Here is a 16,890-nt window from a genome sequence, read left to right on the forward strand (position 1 = left end):
TCCTTCACAACCCAGCCCAACTTCAGCTCTCACGCAGCAAACCAACAATAATATAAATAGCCTGTACAATGTTCTTTCTTAATCCGTCTCTTTCCCTGGCCTTCGTTAAAATATTTACACTGTCAAATATTTTAACAGTCGTCATTTTTTCCAGGCACCAATCGATGTCTTCATGGCGCCCACTGCTTTGGATGATCTCTCTGGAGAGACTGGAGAGCCACTACGCTTACTTAAAAATGATTTTCCTGAAAAGATTTAAAATTCAGAGTTAAAAAGAATACTTAAGCAACTGTAAATCAGTTGCAGTATCTTTATATCAACTGTTGTTTCTCTTGTTGGTTAACAACTACTGTTGCTGTTTCTCTAAATTACAAATCACAAATACAATTTAATCCCATAACCAAAAAGTGAAAATATGATAAATAAATAGTGACAAAAATAACTAAAATCAATGGTCATAAGCATTAAATTCATAACTCTACTCTGTACCCAAAATTCTAACAGACCAAACTCATTTTTACGACTTCATCAACTTTTAAACAAAATCAACAATTCTTACACACAATTTTTTTCATCACATATATTAACTAAAATCAATTATTTACTAAACATGCTAAAATACTTATGCACAAAACTAATTATCGAACTGCTCACCATCTTGCGCTGCCGAAAGGGCTGAGGTCCTGTTGCGAAGTGCGGGTGCGGATTTGGCGCGTCCTACTGATGATGGCGGGGAACTTGGGGGAGGACGACGGAAGCTGTGCGTGGTGTAAGGTCTGTTTCCTGAAATATCAAGTTACATAACATTTATCTATTTGTATAGGTGACAGCATGCAGCTGGTTCTTACCTGACCATTTTAATTGAGTTCTAACATGATGTCATTATAAATAAAGTTATGGCTTGAGTCTACCTCTTCCTTAACAATAATTACTTTTTTTTTCAATTAACTCTGATATGTACGTAATTGATCACATAACCTCGACCTGTATTAACACGTTTAAATGATCCTACAACTGGCTATGTGGGAAACTTTCACATCTTTAACTGGGAGAATGTAAACATTGTGAAGTGCATAGTGCTAAAAAGTTGTGATGGGTCAAAATGGGAGTATATATGTATGTTGACAGCAATCAACGTTTCCATCAGTGACAGCAGCAACAGTGCATAAAAAGAGTACAACATTGGAAAAATGCCCAAATTAACCAGTGGCAGATTTTCTAGCATCATACTGCAGTATTTATAGGTCAGAATTGATTTGGTTTTAACAGTGTAATATGGTAACAAGTGAAAAAAAATTCTGACATAAAGGAAAGAATGTCACTATAAGGTGATGTGACTCCGTGAGGTGTAGCAATAACAGTAACAGTGCTGCCGCATTGGTGACAACATCAACAATGTTACCCAGCATCAGCAGTAGCCATGTTAGTATGCAGCAAAGGAAAGCTGCGGCAAGTTTCGAGCTCAGCTTTTATCTCCTTTTTATTGGGCGGCCGATAGAAGTTAGTGGGCCGAAAGTTTTTCTTTAGCTTAGATCCTGTACATGTGGTAGTTTAGAGAGCGAGCGAGATAATTTAAAAGATGATGATGAAAAAATATTTTAAATAGATTCAATGCACTTCTATCAAACTTTTCACAGAGATTATTTAAGTTAAAACTTGCTCATCATTCATATAAAATAACTGTTTTTTCCTTTTCACACTATCCATATAACTGTTTCAATAGCTGAAATAAATAAATGAGTTCAAATACTTGCAAGTATGTAATTTACTTCAATAACTTACAAATGTATTGTTCAAACTGTTAAAAAAACTTCAATAATTTATAAATCTAAAATTGTAAAAAAAAAAAAAAAAAAAAATTACTCACCATCTCTCACAATGTTGTGAGGAATAATGGGAGGCCCTCCATTAATTTCCAGGCTGAAAAATTAAAAAAAAATAAATAAATGAATAAAATTAACATTAAAAAAATAAAATAAATATGTCCAATGTCAGTGTATGAAATGGCCGCCTGCCCGCCAGCCCGAGGCTGGTAACTTTCAGGCCGGGCGGGTAAGATTTGCAGATTACCCGCCCGACGGGCTGGCTGTTTTTACAGCCTATTTTCACCTTTTATTTTGTCTATGTTCACAAGCGATTTCAGCAAAATATCAAATAAACTCACTGTTTTCACCCACTTTCATAGAAGCAAAGAACTAACCATAGCTTGCAATCGAACGCTCGTATCGAAATGTAACTAACAGTCTCCCTCTCAGTGGCCTCGTTTTCGAAGTTCTGTCTGTGTGATATGAAGTTGAAAGACAATTTGAAACGAGGCACAATGTTCTTAACCAGCTTCAGTGCACAGCAGATAACGTTACGTCATTGTTTTGTGTAGAGGAGATACCGCGAGTAGCAATTTGTAGGTTGAGAGTAATAAAAATGTGAAAGTATAAAAAGTTATGATATTGATTAAATCGACTTATAGGTACATGAAGTGCTTATAATCGACAGTAATAAAGGCAATGGAGGCAAATAAAAGGAGAATTTTACAAAAAATTTGAATCCCAAAATTATGAGTGAACGTACGAGTTTACGCCGTGCGTCAGATGTAGTTCTTTTCCCACGTGCTTTCATCTTGGGCTGTCAAAAATGAAAAAATTCTATCAAGTCCGATAGAGAAGTTCACAAAAGAAAAACAATTGAGGAAAGAAATAAAACTAACAAAGATTACGACAGAACCAAACGAAAGAGAACAAATTGGGACCAATGGAAAGGTGACTTCGATTTGCAATTAGTCGAGCGGCAACATTTTTTTTTCGTAAAACCGTAACTCGAAAGTATCACGCATTGCGACCGAGCGCAAGCATCTCGATCCAATAACTCGTCCATACTCGCCCCATATAAAAATGATATTGTAGCCTCTATGTGATATATATAGCTATTCTCAATAAGCAATGCTTTCGAGATACAGGACTGTCTATGGGCCATTAGCGTGCAGGACCGTTCCCGACCGCTTTTTAAAGCTTAAAAGCGATATTCAAAGGGACCCTACGTGCTAAATTTTTTCTTCTTTATTGTTAGCACAGAGATCGATTTATTTGACAACAATATATATATATATTTTTGGTCATACTTGTTGCTATACAAAAAAGCAAAAATTATGATCAAATTATATCACGAAATCGGAATAAAAGTTATGAATAAATTATTGACGAAGAAATGAGACAGCCTGCAAGGTGAACATAAACTGAATTGACTACCCCCGCCCTCCCCCGACTGCTAAAGGGCCCTGAAAATTTTTGGTATTTTAGATGGTGAATAGTGCCATTTGGTATGGTTTAGTACTATGATTCAACTAGTGAAAATCTTATTTCAAGAGGTGAGTTATTTTTTTACAGAAATTAAAAGGGGGGCGTCAGGAGCCCCTCTATCCCTCTAAATCCAACACTGACAAGGTATCATTCAGTAGAAATTCCAAACAATTTCTAAATTTCCATGCATAAGGCATGATATTGCCCTTTCATTTCCAAATTACTCTCCCAAGAATGCATTCTAGACCCCCTCAGCATACCTCTCTTAACTCTAGGGGTTATCGTAAATAGGGCAGGTAACTACATGGCCGGGCTGGTAACTTTTCAGAGTTACCTGCCCGGCGGTCTGGCAAGTAATTTCCTTGAATTTCATACACTGCCAATGTGATAAGTTTCCGACTTTCTAGCTATCAATATATCATTTTTTTTTCAACAAAAAACATGTGAATAACTTTGTAAAGTAATAGAAGGTAAAAGCATCATTAAAATAGACATCTCGTGAACAAACTACAGTACCTCTGCGATGGCAGCCCAACCAGCTTAGCTCGCTTAAAATCATCCACAAAGTCAGCGCTGATCTTTGGATTCAGCCCAATATTGTCCATGAGCAGGTCGTAATACTTGGGGCGGTTCCTGCAGGCCACAAGTAGCGCCCTCGCTGCCGTCTTGTTGAAGGAGAGGTACCCCAGAGCACAGGCAACGGCCGAACGGACCTCCTCGCTGTCAGAGAACAGGTGCTCCAGGAGATGGTTGATGGCGCCAGAGGTGATCATGGCATCTGGGATCCCTGCGCGAGTGTGGGCAAGACTGGCCATGAAGCTGCCTGGAAGACATGGGGAAGAGAAGGTGTGAGTAAAGATGCAGGCAAGTGACAGTACTGGAACAGGATACAATGGAATTTGTCGACAAATCTGAATTATTCATTGCAATTGTCAAGTCTGGTGAAGGTTGTGAATGGGTTAGGAAGTGGACACTTGGAAAATGGTAACAAAGCTAAGACAGGAGGCTCAGTGGTCAAGTAACAGGGTCAAGGCTAAGGTCATCTAATTGAGCAGGACCAAAGTGTAGATCAACCATTTAATGAATGGGGTCAAGGCTGACATTAACCACCTGATGAAGTAACGAAAACAAAGTTGTGTGTGGCTGTGTAGTAAAGTAACTGAATCAGAATAGCATTATAGGGGGAATAAGTAACAGAGTCCAGATGTCAGAGATAGGATCAAGGTTAAGACATCAAAATAAGTAGGTCAAGGTCAAGCCATACCTGCCAGAATGACTGTATTATGTTCATGTGACCCCAGCAGTCTGACCAGTGTGGTCACTCCTCTAGCGGTCAGCGTCACCTGGTCTATGTCCACTATCACTCTGGCCAGAACCACAATCTGTGGAAGGAAAATATTCAAAATTTTATTAATGTGACATATGTACTGAATTCACTGGCTTAAATATTATTGCTTTTCCTTGGTACTCATTTCATATATGAGTTGCCATACAAAAAATGATTCATTCTGACCAATATTCCATCCCTTCAATTTCTTTGCCCTGGTCCAATTCATTAACCTTGTGCTCCCTCACCGCCACCAACTTTTCCAGGTAAAACCCATCTCTGCCAGTGTTGTCATACCTAAAAAACAGCACACACTCTATGCTGACCATTCTCGTGTTACTATCTCAACCCTTCTCGTCCCCAGACCCCCCCCTATCTACCAGTACCTGGAATGCAGCAAAGTATGCCTTAACTCCTCGCTGTACAGTCCCCACCCCTCCTTTCCCAGGTAAATCCCCCTATTTTGCCAGTGTTGTCATACCTAGAAGGCAGCAAATGCCTGCCAGTCCATCTTGTACCACCCCCCCACCCCACCCCAACCCTAGGTAACCCCTCTCCTCTCTCTGCCAGTGTTGTCATACCTGGAAAGCAGCAAATGCCTGCCAGTCCTCCTTGTACCAGCCCCTCATCTCCACCCTACCTTACCCAGACAACCATGCCTCTCTTTGCCATACCTGGAAAGCAGCAAATGCCTGCCAGTCCTCCTTGTACCCCCCCCCCCACACACATACACACACAGACACACACACAATCTCTGCCATACCTGGAAAGCAGCAAATGCCTGCCAGTCCTCCTTGTACCCCCCCCCCCCCCCCACACACACACACACACAATCTCTGCCATACCTGGAAGGCAGCAAATGCCTGCCAGTCCTCCTTGTACCCCCCCCCCCCCCCCCCCCACACACACACACACACACACACACACACACACACACTCTCTGCCAGTACCTGGAAGGCAGCAAATGCCTGCCAGTCCTCCTTGTACCCCCCCCCCCCCCCCACACACACACACACACTTAATCTCTGCCAGTACCTGGAAGGCAGCAAATGCCTGCCAGTCCTCTTTGTCACTCTCCAGCAGATCTTTAAAGCAGCTGTACTTGATGCCGCCCGCCTCTCTGATGTTATACTGCTGTGGGGTGTTGTTAAATGCAAACACAGCCAGCGCCATGCCTGCCTTCAGGCGGATATTCTGAAATATACCATACCTCATGTTAGATAATTTTCACACTGAATGTTCTTTGGTTTTCAATTTTTTGCAGAGACTAAACAACTAGTGATTAAAGAGGAGATTTTGTGTCTAAAGAATTTAATGATTCGACTTAGGGTCAGGGAGCACCTTTTGAGATATTCTCTTTTGATTTTAATTTTATAAACTGTCAAAAGTGGTAAGAACTGGTTTTTGCTGATCTTTAATTAAAAAAAAAAATAATAAAATAAAATATTACCATTTTCTTGGACACCAGCAAATCCAGCAGCAAGTTGAACTTGAAATCCGTCTCTGCCTTCAGCAGTTCCTGGTTCTCCGTGTTACACAGCACAATACATCCCAGCGTGTTGGCCACCTCCACCTGGATGTCTGGAGACGGAGGCTTCACCAGGAGCTTCACAAGGATACTGATGCCGTTTTCTTCTGCTATCTTCTTCTGCACCAGTTTGTTGTTTCTGTGGGCAACGCCTGGAGGGTGATATAAGCAATGTTTCAATGCCAATATTTTAAAAGTAAATGCTTTAAAATAGATAAATAAAATAAGTATCAATAAATGATAAGAGTGAACGAAAATGTCACCCATACTTCTTTTTTTTATAATTAAAAGAAAATATAGGTCTGTCTGCGTATGCCTGAGAGAGAGAGAGAGAGAGAGAGAGAGAGAGAGAGAGAGTGTGAATAAAAGGGAGACAGAGAGAGAGTGTGTGTGTGTGAAATAGAGAGAAAGAGAGGAAGAGAAATAGAGAGAGAGAGAGAGAAAGAAAGGGAGTAAGAAAGAGAGGAAGGGAGAAGTGAGAGAGAGAAAGACAGAGAGAGAGAGAGAGAGAGAGTGTCAGAGTGTGTGTGTGTGTGAGAGAGAGAGAAGAAAAAGAGAGAGATCAAGGTGTTTGGAGTGGACACCTTACCCACACACAGTGTTCCCAGGGTCTCAATGACCTGTCTCAGCACCCTCTCTGTGGTGTTGTTTGACCGCAGCAATCTGACCAGGGGTGAGATGCCGCCTTCATTGGTCATCTTGCTCTGGTTGTCCATGTTTTCTCTGCTCAAGGCAATCACAGCTCGGCAACCTTATAATTTATTAACATGACTTTCACTCAAGGTGTTAAATCAAATATATCTTTTCATATTTGTCATAAGTTACAACATGAAATATTTTTTGTCATATTTTACTGCCATAAAATATTTCAGACCTTGCATGTTGCTAATGTCTAGAAAGTTATAAGGAATGACTGCAAAAAAGTCACTCGTAGTTTTTTTTATTATTTTTTTTTTAATTCCACAACAAATAACTCATTCATAGCTTGTAATTAAATCCTTATAATAGAATGCAAAATAACTGTGGATTAACATACAATAGCCAAGACAAATGCCTAACGAAATACTCCCATCTACTGGTTTTAAATGTAGTAGGATTAACAAAAAGAAACTAATTCAAGCATCTCACATACCTACAAACTGTAACTTCTCAGACCCAGACAACAACATCTCAATGAGTTGATGAACACCTATCCTCTCTGCTATAAACTTCTGCTGTCTGTGGGTGTGCCCAGCTAACGCCCACAGTGCTGTGGCCCCCTGTTCCTTCACTGATACTGACCACACCTATGGATATTGTGATTAGAACAGTTATTTTACAGAAACTCAACGTCAATTTTCTGATTTTGTATTTACAATTTTATTGCACACACATTAAATGACAGCATTTTCTTTTCGTAAATCTCTAAAGGAACACAATTCATATATAACTTTGGCTTTCAAAGACAAAATTATTTATTTAATAAATTTATACTGACTTGAGTGCAAATTTAGCTTGATACACTCTATCCAAAACTGTTATGAAAAAAAAAATGTGCTTTTAAATTCTCATTTTCACTATCACAAAAACAATTAAAGGGTTTACTATTCAAGTATATATTTATAAATTTTATTAATTATATATTCAAGAGATAGACTAACCTTAAAGAACTTGGTGAGTACTTTAGGACACTCCAGCTCCAGAAAAGCATGTTGACTGGGAGGGTTGTTCTCAGCCAACGCCTCCACTGCGGCCGCGGCCTTGACCTGCACTGTGATGTTGCCACGCCCCTTAATCAGGTTGACCAATGGCCTACAGTTCATAAAAACATGGACGGAATTTAATTATGATAAAATAAACTTACTTTCCATTTCTAGACAGGTTATTTTTACATGTTCACAGGCATTTTATATTAGATGAAGATCTAATAATAAAACAAGTAAATTTTTGAATTGAATAAGTTATAACAAAAATAAACTCATTTTCAGTTTTAGATCTGTTGCTGTTATGTATAAGATAAGGGTTATTTATTTATGATTTAATTTAAAGCACCTGACTGCGCCCTCTGCCACTACTGCATCCTGGTTCTTACGATGTCCACGGCAAAGAGCTGCAATGGCGGCTGATGCCGCAGCTTGAAGAATATCTGAAAATTTCAGTTGCACACATAGTCAAAAATTTTAGCTGAATTTTAAAAGATAATAAAATATACTGCAATATGAAACGTCAAAATGCAATAGGTGAAGTCCCTTCTTTTCCCTGTTCTCTCATATGAAACATGTATCACTCTCTCTCTCTCTCTCCCAAATGTAATCTCTCTCTCTCTCTAAAGGTTTGTAGCAACACGTTTGCAGGGGTTTGAAAAAAAATTAATTGCTGCTGATTTGCAGCCATATTGCAGCACATTTGCAAGAACGAATTGCAGTTTGCTGCAATATTTCTACAAATTTGCAGCAGGCCTGACATTTTGCTAAGAGCTATCACCTGAGTTGACAGTCAGGAACTCCACCAGTGGCTCAATGCCTCCGCACTCCGCCACACACGACTGGTTGGTGTTATTATTTGTGCACATCACACGGATCGCGTTCACTGCGTTCACCAACACATCCTCAAGCACTGAGTCCAATAAATTGACCAATGGCTGAATGCCTCCTTGGTCCGTTATGGAGTCCTGGTTGTTATCGACACACGCCAAGTCTGATAATATTATCGCAGCACGGGATTGGATGTCATCCACAGGGGAGGATAAGAGCTTGATGAGGATTGGTCCAGCTTGAGCAGTTGTGAGAGCATGCCTGATTGGTTCGTGTTCTGATATGTTGCATAATGTAGCCGCAGCAACGGCCTGGATTTCTTCGTTGTCGAGTTTGAGCAATTCCACCAGGGCAGAAACACCACCTGTAATTTTTGTAAAACATTTTAAATATCACACTTGTCTGATGCTACTATTATCAATTTTTACCAAATAATTCCCTTAATTTACATAGAACCGCTTTTAAAAATTAAGCATTTTGTCTACTATACTGTCAATGAAAATGAAATATTCTTGTACAATTATTAGAAAAAAAATCACTGCAACCAGATACATGTAGATCAAAGATGGATTCAATTTTAACTTTCAAACCAATAAACTTAATGCAACAACAACAACCATCTGAAAAATTCCTGGACATTACCTTTACATTATACCTCACCTGTACCTACCTGCTTTCAAAACTGACTGCCAGCGTAAGGGATCTGAAGTAGACAAAGTCTCCATACACTTCACAACAAATGTACCTACCTGCCTTAAGTACTGACTGCCAGTGTAAAGAATCTGACGTAGACAAAGTCTCCATACACTTCACAACAAATATACCTACCTGCCTTAAGTACTGACTGCCAGTGTAAAGGATCTGAAGTAGACAAAGTCTCCATACACTTCACAACAAATGTACCTACCTGCCTTAAGTACTGACTGCCAGTGTAAGGGATCAGAGGTAGACAAAGTCTCCATACACTTCACAGCACTGTCTTTCTTCTTGATGTCCTCATTCTTCATCATTCCTAGAACAGAGAGAGAGAGAGAGAGTTCCAATACAGACCTCGGTCTGCAGTATGCAGTCTGTACTTACTTCCTATTTTCTATGGGTTAATTGATCATGAGATATCAGTTATCCCACCCATTGCTCATGCTGTCAACATTTTTAATAAGACATAAATTTCAGCATTGCAATTAAAAAAAAAAAAAAAAAATTGCAACAACAAATATAATAACTGAAAATCCTTGTAATCTGTTCATAAAACAGTCTGCTTCTCCCCTGTACCGGTACACTATTGTACAGTTACTGTTACGCCAACTACAACCATTACTGACGAAATCCTCAGCTGACTGATATACACCAGTACACCACAGTTGCCATGGTAACAAGCTGACCAACCAACCAACCAACCAACCCACCCACATACGACTGAATCCCAGACCAGTACAAAGGTTGCAGTTACACTGACTTAAATTTTCCGTTTCCAAGGAAGTCCAAAGTTGTCTGAAATACACCACAGTTGCCATGGTAACAAGCTATCAAACCAACTAATCAACATACCTACGAGTAAGTCCCATACGGGCAGTTCTTTATTGTCCCACTTGATCAGCCACTCCAGGACATGTGTGTGTAGTTTGAGGGTGGCCAGGTGAACCATGTTGTTCTTGTTGGAGTCACAGGCTGTGATCTTAGCTTGTAGGTTGATCAGACATATCACGCAGTCCAGTGCCCCAGCACCTGCCGCCAGCAGCAAGGGAGGGGATCGAAGACTGGAAGGTTGAAATTTTAGTAATGATGGTATCAATTCATATAAAAGGTAAAACCTATTCATTGATCATGATCCTGATTAGTATTCTTTTTTAAATACTATTATAAAATTCTACTTCCATAGCCATTAACATTAAAATATTATTCAATATTATATAATGTTATCATTTTTCAAATAACTTTTATAACAATAAAAAATAATTAAAAAGTACATTTGTAAATTTTAAGCATTTGCAAAAAAGTTGATCAATGTGGTGATAATTTTGCTTGACTGAAATAAGTCCCCATTTCTTAAAACTGTACATGCCAAATATAATGACACATCTGGTTGCAACCCGATGTAAAATTTCTTTGAGAAACTTTCATTAGGCTTAATAATTATACATTATCCCTCAAACAGAACTCACTCATTTTTGGTTGGTAACTCCAGCAGAGCCGGCTGCCTCCTGATCATCAGCTGTAACACAGGGGCGTTATCAAAGAACGCAGCGTGATGCACAGGCGCCCAGCCAATGCTGTCATGGATGAGAGGGTTACTGAACGGCATACTCATCAGGCATGCCGCGGCATCCAGGGAGCCGCAACGGGCTGCAAGATGGAGGGGAGTGGGACCTGAAAAGGGCAAGTATTCCAAAATAACTGATACAGGTATTCTAATAAAGTGATAGTTTGAATACTACAAAGTGATTTTTTTTTTTTTTTTTTTTTTTTTTTTTCACTTGTCAGTTTGACAGTTTTGTCCATCAATTTGCTGTAGCATGCATTATTAAGTATCTGGCATGAAATGGAATGAAATCTACAGGTTGAGAACCAAAAGTACATGCCTGGATTTGATAGAATTGAACATTGGACATACTGAGAATAGACCTTTCAACATGGACCAAAAGAATAGACCAGGTTTAACAATAGTTCTATACAAGGTACATATTCCTTGATTTTTTACACCTTGCAGAAAAAAAAAATCATACGATCAATTTGTATGTAAACCAGTAGCTTGTATTTATGCCAGGAGATGGTTTGACTAAAAGAAAAAAAAATGCCCTACAAACTTATCACTGACTCAAAATTGCACATCAAAGAAAAATGTGAATTAAATTTATTTCAATGTCACTATGTTATATAGAATTTCAATTTTGTTACAATGAACTGCAATACCTCCTTTCATCAAAAAAGAAAAATAGCATTAATTTTGTGAAACAATACCAAATAAAAACTTCACTCGGTGCAACACTCCTGTAAACAAATAAGTGCAGGGTTGATTACTTTGATTAATAAATGAAAAAAAAAAAATGAAATTAATATATTTAAAGGCTTTGGCTGGCATGCATGTTTAATTTCTATGTCTGCCATGCTAAGGTAACAGATAAGTATCATCAATACTGAATATTCTGAGCTATAGTAAATGGTTATATATATCCTAACCACAACTAAGATCAATTCACTTGGTATAACTCAATCCAATTAAAAACTTGGGATAATATTATAATAAAAAAATAATAATATCAATAATAAAATAACAGCCCATACAGGTATCAGCAAATTGGGACACTGTAAAAGAACACTGATAAAACAGCTGTGTTAAATATTAAATATAGCACCATACATGGAAGTACGCATTCTAACCAATACAACCAGCATGCAAATTAATTAAGCTACTTCAATCGTTAATCATGGTCAACAAAAGTCTTCACTGGAACTATGTGTTGTTGGGTTTCAGCATGCATACACGTTTTCGTTATACCTTCGTTGGCTCTGGAAACGCCTGGAGTTCCTTCTCCAACCTCCAGTCCTTGTGAGGAAAATAATTATTACCATGTCAGTAAACTACATTTGAACATTAATTTTAAATTCTCCAGGGCTTAATCATGACTTAGAACATTTGCAAAATGCTTAAATATGTGAATATATGAATATCATTAAGCATTTTTCTCTTCTTTACTTGCATATAAGTTGGCAATGAATGCCTCTCATGTGTAGCCGTAATATTTCTTACTTAAAATCTGATGATTGACTATTTTCATGTGTTAAAGATTCTTACATCATCTCTGAAACATTTCAGTCTTATGAATGATATCAAAGTTTATAAACAAGATGTGAATCCAAAGTGAAAGTGACGGTGCTCAGTGTTTATATTCATGTCACAGGGGCGGATTTAGGCCATCTTCTGGGTCTTCTGGAAGACGGTCAGATTTTCAAGTTTACACTGACGGGTATCCAATTTTTTTCTATCTGAAGACGGTCAAAAATGGGGGATGACGCAACAAAGATAATTTGGAAGACTGTCAGAAAATATATCTGGATCCGCCACTGTGTCAGCAGATTGTGAGATTTTTGCCAAATGTTGCCTTAAGAAAACTTTTCTGTCAAACAAATGAAATAATAAGAAAGTAAAAAAAAAATGATTTCAGTTATGATAAATAAATAAATAAATAAATAAATAAATAAATAAATAAATAAAAAAATCTTTCATTCATGGCAAAAATAATTACTGGCTTGTGGGTAAAAATCCAGCCATCATATTCTACATAAGAGCGCATCCAGTGGGCTAACAGATCTGCGGATCAAATATTATGGCTGACCATCCTGAATGCTTGTACTGTAACCGGGAATCTATTCGGTGTGTAATTGGGAATTAAGTGACAAGTTTTTATTAGCCGGTCACCATATTTGATCTGCGGTCTGTTAGACAGCTGTTCTGAAAGTGCTCTAAGGATGAATGAAACATACAACACTGTGATATGGTGATGTGATCATAATGTATTGTGAGAGTGCATCCCAGACATGTATAACTTATAATAAATTATTCATACATATACATAAATATCAGAGTGCAGTGGTAAGATATTATAAATACTTGAATCAAGCAAAATCCATCCATTTTTATATGTTTTTGATAAATAATGTCTTGTGTGTGCAATGAAGGGGGGGTGGGGTAGGGGGGTGCAGTAACAGTTGTACTGTGTATTCCCATCATGATACCACAACTGGGGTGTGTACACATGATTATGTGCATTGCGAAGAGAGGCTTGAAAAAACACAGAATTGTCAAAATAAAGCATCAATGCTGCTAAATGTTTCAGGATGCAAAGGAAGGCCAGATAGTGACAAAACTTCCCATATACAACCACACGGTTTATGTGTAACATTGTGACTTTGTCATGCATGGTACTTGTCACGAGAGCGCGCACACATGTACACATGCACATGTTCGTGCATGAGGAGTATACGACATAGAGTGATCTGTAAACCTTGCAGCTGCTGCCATGGTAAACTTGTATTGTTATCTAAAGCCTGGAGCTGTGCCAATGTATACCCAAGGTCTCTGAACTGGGAGCGGAATAAACTCTCGCCTCCATCTCCGACTGTGATCAGAACGTAGCAGCAAGAAAATATAGCATATAATGATATCTGTAAAGGTGTCAGGATGTGAACTTGTGTGTGTGTGTGTGTGTGTGTGTGTGTGTGTGTGAGCACATGCATGTGTGTGTAGGCGTGTCCTTGTGACATTCTAAGTGTTCCCTTTTGCATGTGTACAAACAAATCTATAGCAGTATATGGCTCTATTTCCATAGATTTTAGATCGATCTATCCCCGCGGGGAGTCTCACTAGATTACTTTCAGATAATCCGACTTAAATGTCTGTCCCGCCTACTACAAGCTGTAAGGGGGTAATTAACTTTCGTGTCTGCTCGGCTGACAGCTTTTTAGCGTGAACCCCCAGGGAGTTAGGTCGATCTAAAGTAGGTCGATCTAATCTATGGAAATGGGGTGTATGTCTGCATGTGTATGACTGCTATATTAAATGATGGAATTTGCACGTGTGTGTGTGTGTGTGTGTGTGAGAGAGAGTGTGGGTGCATGCACATGTGCTGATAAAGTCACCATTGTTTGATTGCAGTTCTCTTTGTTTGAATCATCTCCTACATGTCTATGATTATATAAAATAAACCCATGAAATGCCATCTTCATCAGAAAAAAAAATGATATCATTCAAAGCTTGATGACCTATGACCTTGTTGTCATATTTCATTATCTTCAAAGTGAAATTTAATGTTTTCATGCTGTTATATCCATTTTGTCATACACAATACTATCTGATGATTTCAACCACATGCTTTTTACTGGCACCCATGCAAAACTTAATGCTTTGTCAATGTTTACATCTACTAGTACTTCTACTAAATAAATATCTCTCTGTTCATCCATCATATAATATTTATATAATACTTTGTATAAATTGCCTTTCATGCTGCAACTAAATTTAGCACATGCTGAAGCTGTTAAAATTTTAATTCTACACAAAACATTCTGTAAAATATGCTTTAGAGAAACATTTGGAATCTATGATCTCAAAGCATATAAAAGAACAAGAAAATATTGGATAATGAAAAAAAAAAAACAGCATGGATAACTTTCAGAAAAATTTTTTGAAACATTCCAAATGATCATTTTATTTTTGGCTCAGACTATGAATTTAAATTCAGTATATCTTTTAGTGTTAACATATCTTCATTCCTCCAAAAAAATTAAAACTTACAGTATAAAATTTAAAAATTTTGTGTTCTCATGTATATATTCCCCAAGTTAGAGGACATAGAATTATCCAACACTTACCTACAGAGGCGAAGTTATCGAACCTTTTCTGTGTAACATCAAGCTGCTGTATGATCATCCACCCGAGGACATGAGGGTTATTAAACATGGCGGCATGGTGCGCTAGATAAAATCCCTGGTCGTCAGGTTTTGACAGCCGAGGGATGGGACAACGCCGGAGAAGACCGTGGAAGGCAGCCACCAACCCTCGTCTGGCAGCCTCTCGTAAACCAACCTGGGGGGTCTGGGTAATGGAAAAGTTGAAAATTGTCATAATAACTGAAATTTTATTTTTCAAAAATTAATCTTATCAATTTTATCTTATTTAAATAAAAGTATAATTGTGTAACAGCAAATAAAAACTATATGAATTTCAAAATATCTATATTATTATAAATAGGCATGTGTTTATATTGAAAACTTTATTAATTCCAACCAACAAAAAGTTGACTCCATCTCCTAGAAAATATCTACTCATGGAAGTATGTAAACAAAGATCAAGCTCAACTATCACCAACACATATTTTATCCCCTTTTATCTGCTTTAACACCTTGACCTACTTTTTCTGTTATTCATTTATCTTATTTCTCTCTCTCACCTTACACTTCATTGCCTTTTTATAACCAAAATACTTCTTGAAGTACTCAAACACTTGGTGCTCAGACATAGGAGGACGCTTCATTTTCAAGTCACGGATTTTCTCCGACATCACGTTGACCCATTTCGGCTTCTGAGGCGGGACAGGGTGAAAGGTCTCGAAGTCCAGAGCAAAGACGTAGTATCTGTAAAAAAATGATAAAAAACAATGTAAAATATGTAATCTTTCTCAACATTGCTGTTCACAGTAATAGTAAGGGGGAGGGTGTAAATTATCATAGTCCACACACAGATGTGGTATCTGAATTAGAACTGAAAGATGATAACAATGAAAGCTTACACATATACATGTATCTTGCCCACTTGCATAGCCATACCACTCACTTCATAAAAAAAAGGGAGGAGAAATGTTGACAGAGAACTTATGCAACTTATGCATTGTCAAATTGCATCAAATAATTATCTGAAAAGTTCTCTCATATGAAGTAAACTGTGCTATTTCATAAGTAATCATAATTTGAATGAATGAATAAAATGTGACCTTTTAAAAGTGACTTAATTTCAATGAATAACTGCCTAATGAAAAGCTAAAAATGTAACTTAAGATCATATAGGCAAAAAATATGACTTTATTAGAAATATACTAGTACCTTTTCCCATCAATCTCCTTAATAGGTATGGGATAGAAGTCTGTCACAGGAACATCTGGGTCGAGGATTTTGTTATTGTGAGCAATGGCGGCTTCCATGAGCGCCTGCGTCTCCTGCTGGATGGCTGACGGCAGCGGCTCTGGATTGGACGTCTCGTATGCAAACTGTATACCTGGTGATAATAGGATTCAGATGATGAAAAAAAATGAAAAAATAAACAGAAAGATATTTAACATAATTACTAAAAAAGAAAAAGAAAATAATAAACATAACAACCCCACTGCACCAAGGACAGGACGACTTAAGTTTTAGAACTATAAGAAATTCAGTTTAAGACTTTTCAAGCAGCAATGATGAAATTAATCCAATATAAAATGTTAATCAAAATAAATAAAGCGTTCGTTACATAGCTTACCTCCATGAAGGTGGAAATACTGATTATGGAAACCAAAGTTCTTGCACTTGTAGTCATTAGTAAGTATAAGAGGGGGGAGTTCTCTCTCTGTCCTAACCTCATCACCTGATAGGAAAAAAAATAGAAAAACTATGATCACCATCAATTTTCTACATTGGACATACATTTTGACTGTTCTTTTTGTATTAGTTTTTTTAATTATTTATTTTCTACAAATG

The 16,890-nt window shown here is 37.8% G+C and overlaps 1 protein-coding gene across 1 annotated transcript in view; it reads right to left on the bottom strand.

The window, feature by feature from the left end:
* Positions 1-16,890, bottom strand: part of LOC106167283 (ankyrin and armadillo repeat-containing protein) — a 25,076-nt gene continuing 8,186 nt past the window's right edge. Inside the window, exons 4-23 of the mRNA XM_087013263.1 lie at positions 16,673-16,777; positions 16,258-16,429; positions 15,609-15,792; positions 15,031-15,253; positions 12,158-12,205; positions 10,824-11,028; positions 10,210-10,418; positions 9,569-9,673; positions 8,612-9,025; positions 8,180-8,273; positions 7,789-7,939; positions 7,281-7,434; positions 6,738-6,899; positions 6,071-6,300; positions 5,656-5,814; positions 4,558-4,675; positions 3,810-4,116; positions 1,868-1,920; positions 655-783; positions 1-245 (exon numbers count right to left, since the gene is read on the bottom strand). Of these exons, the coding sequence (XP_086869389.1) occupies positions 142-245; positions 655-783; positions 1,868-1,920; positions 3,810-4,116; positions 4,558-4,675; positions 5,656-5,814; positions 6,071-6,300; positions 6,738-6,899; positions 7,281-7,434; positions 7,789-7,939; positions 8,180-8,273; positions 8,612-9,025; positions 9,569-9,673; positions 10,210-10,418; positions 10,824-11,028; positions 12,158-12,205; positions 15,031-15,253; positions 15,609-15,792; positions 16,258-16,429; positions 16,673-16,777 (3,326 nt within the window). The 3' untranslated portion in view covers positions 1-141. The remainder of the gene's footprint in view (positions 246-654; positions 784-1,867; positions 1,921-3,809; positions 4,117-4,557; positions 4,676-5,655; positions 5,815-6,070; positions 6,301-6,737; positions 6,900-7,280; positions 7,435-7,788; positions 7,940-8,179; positions 8,274-8,611; positions 9,026-9,568; positions 9,674-10,209; positions 10,419-10,823; positions 11,029-12,157; positions 12,206-15,030; positions 15,254-15,608; positions 15,793-16,257; positions 16,430-16,672; positions 16,778-16,890) is intronic.

Source organism: Lingula anatina, chromosome 5, assembly GCF_051362555.1.
Source record: "Lingula anatina isolate TDL-2025a chromosome 5, LinAna3.0, whole genome shotgun sequence".
In the NCBI taxonomy this organism is placed as follows: Eukaryota; Metazoa; Brachiopoda; class Lingulata; order Lingulida; family Lingulidae; genus Lingula; species Lingula anatina.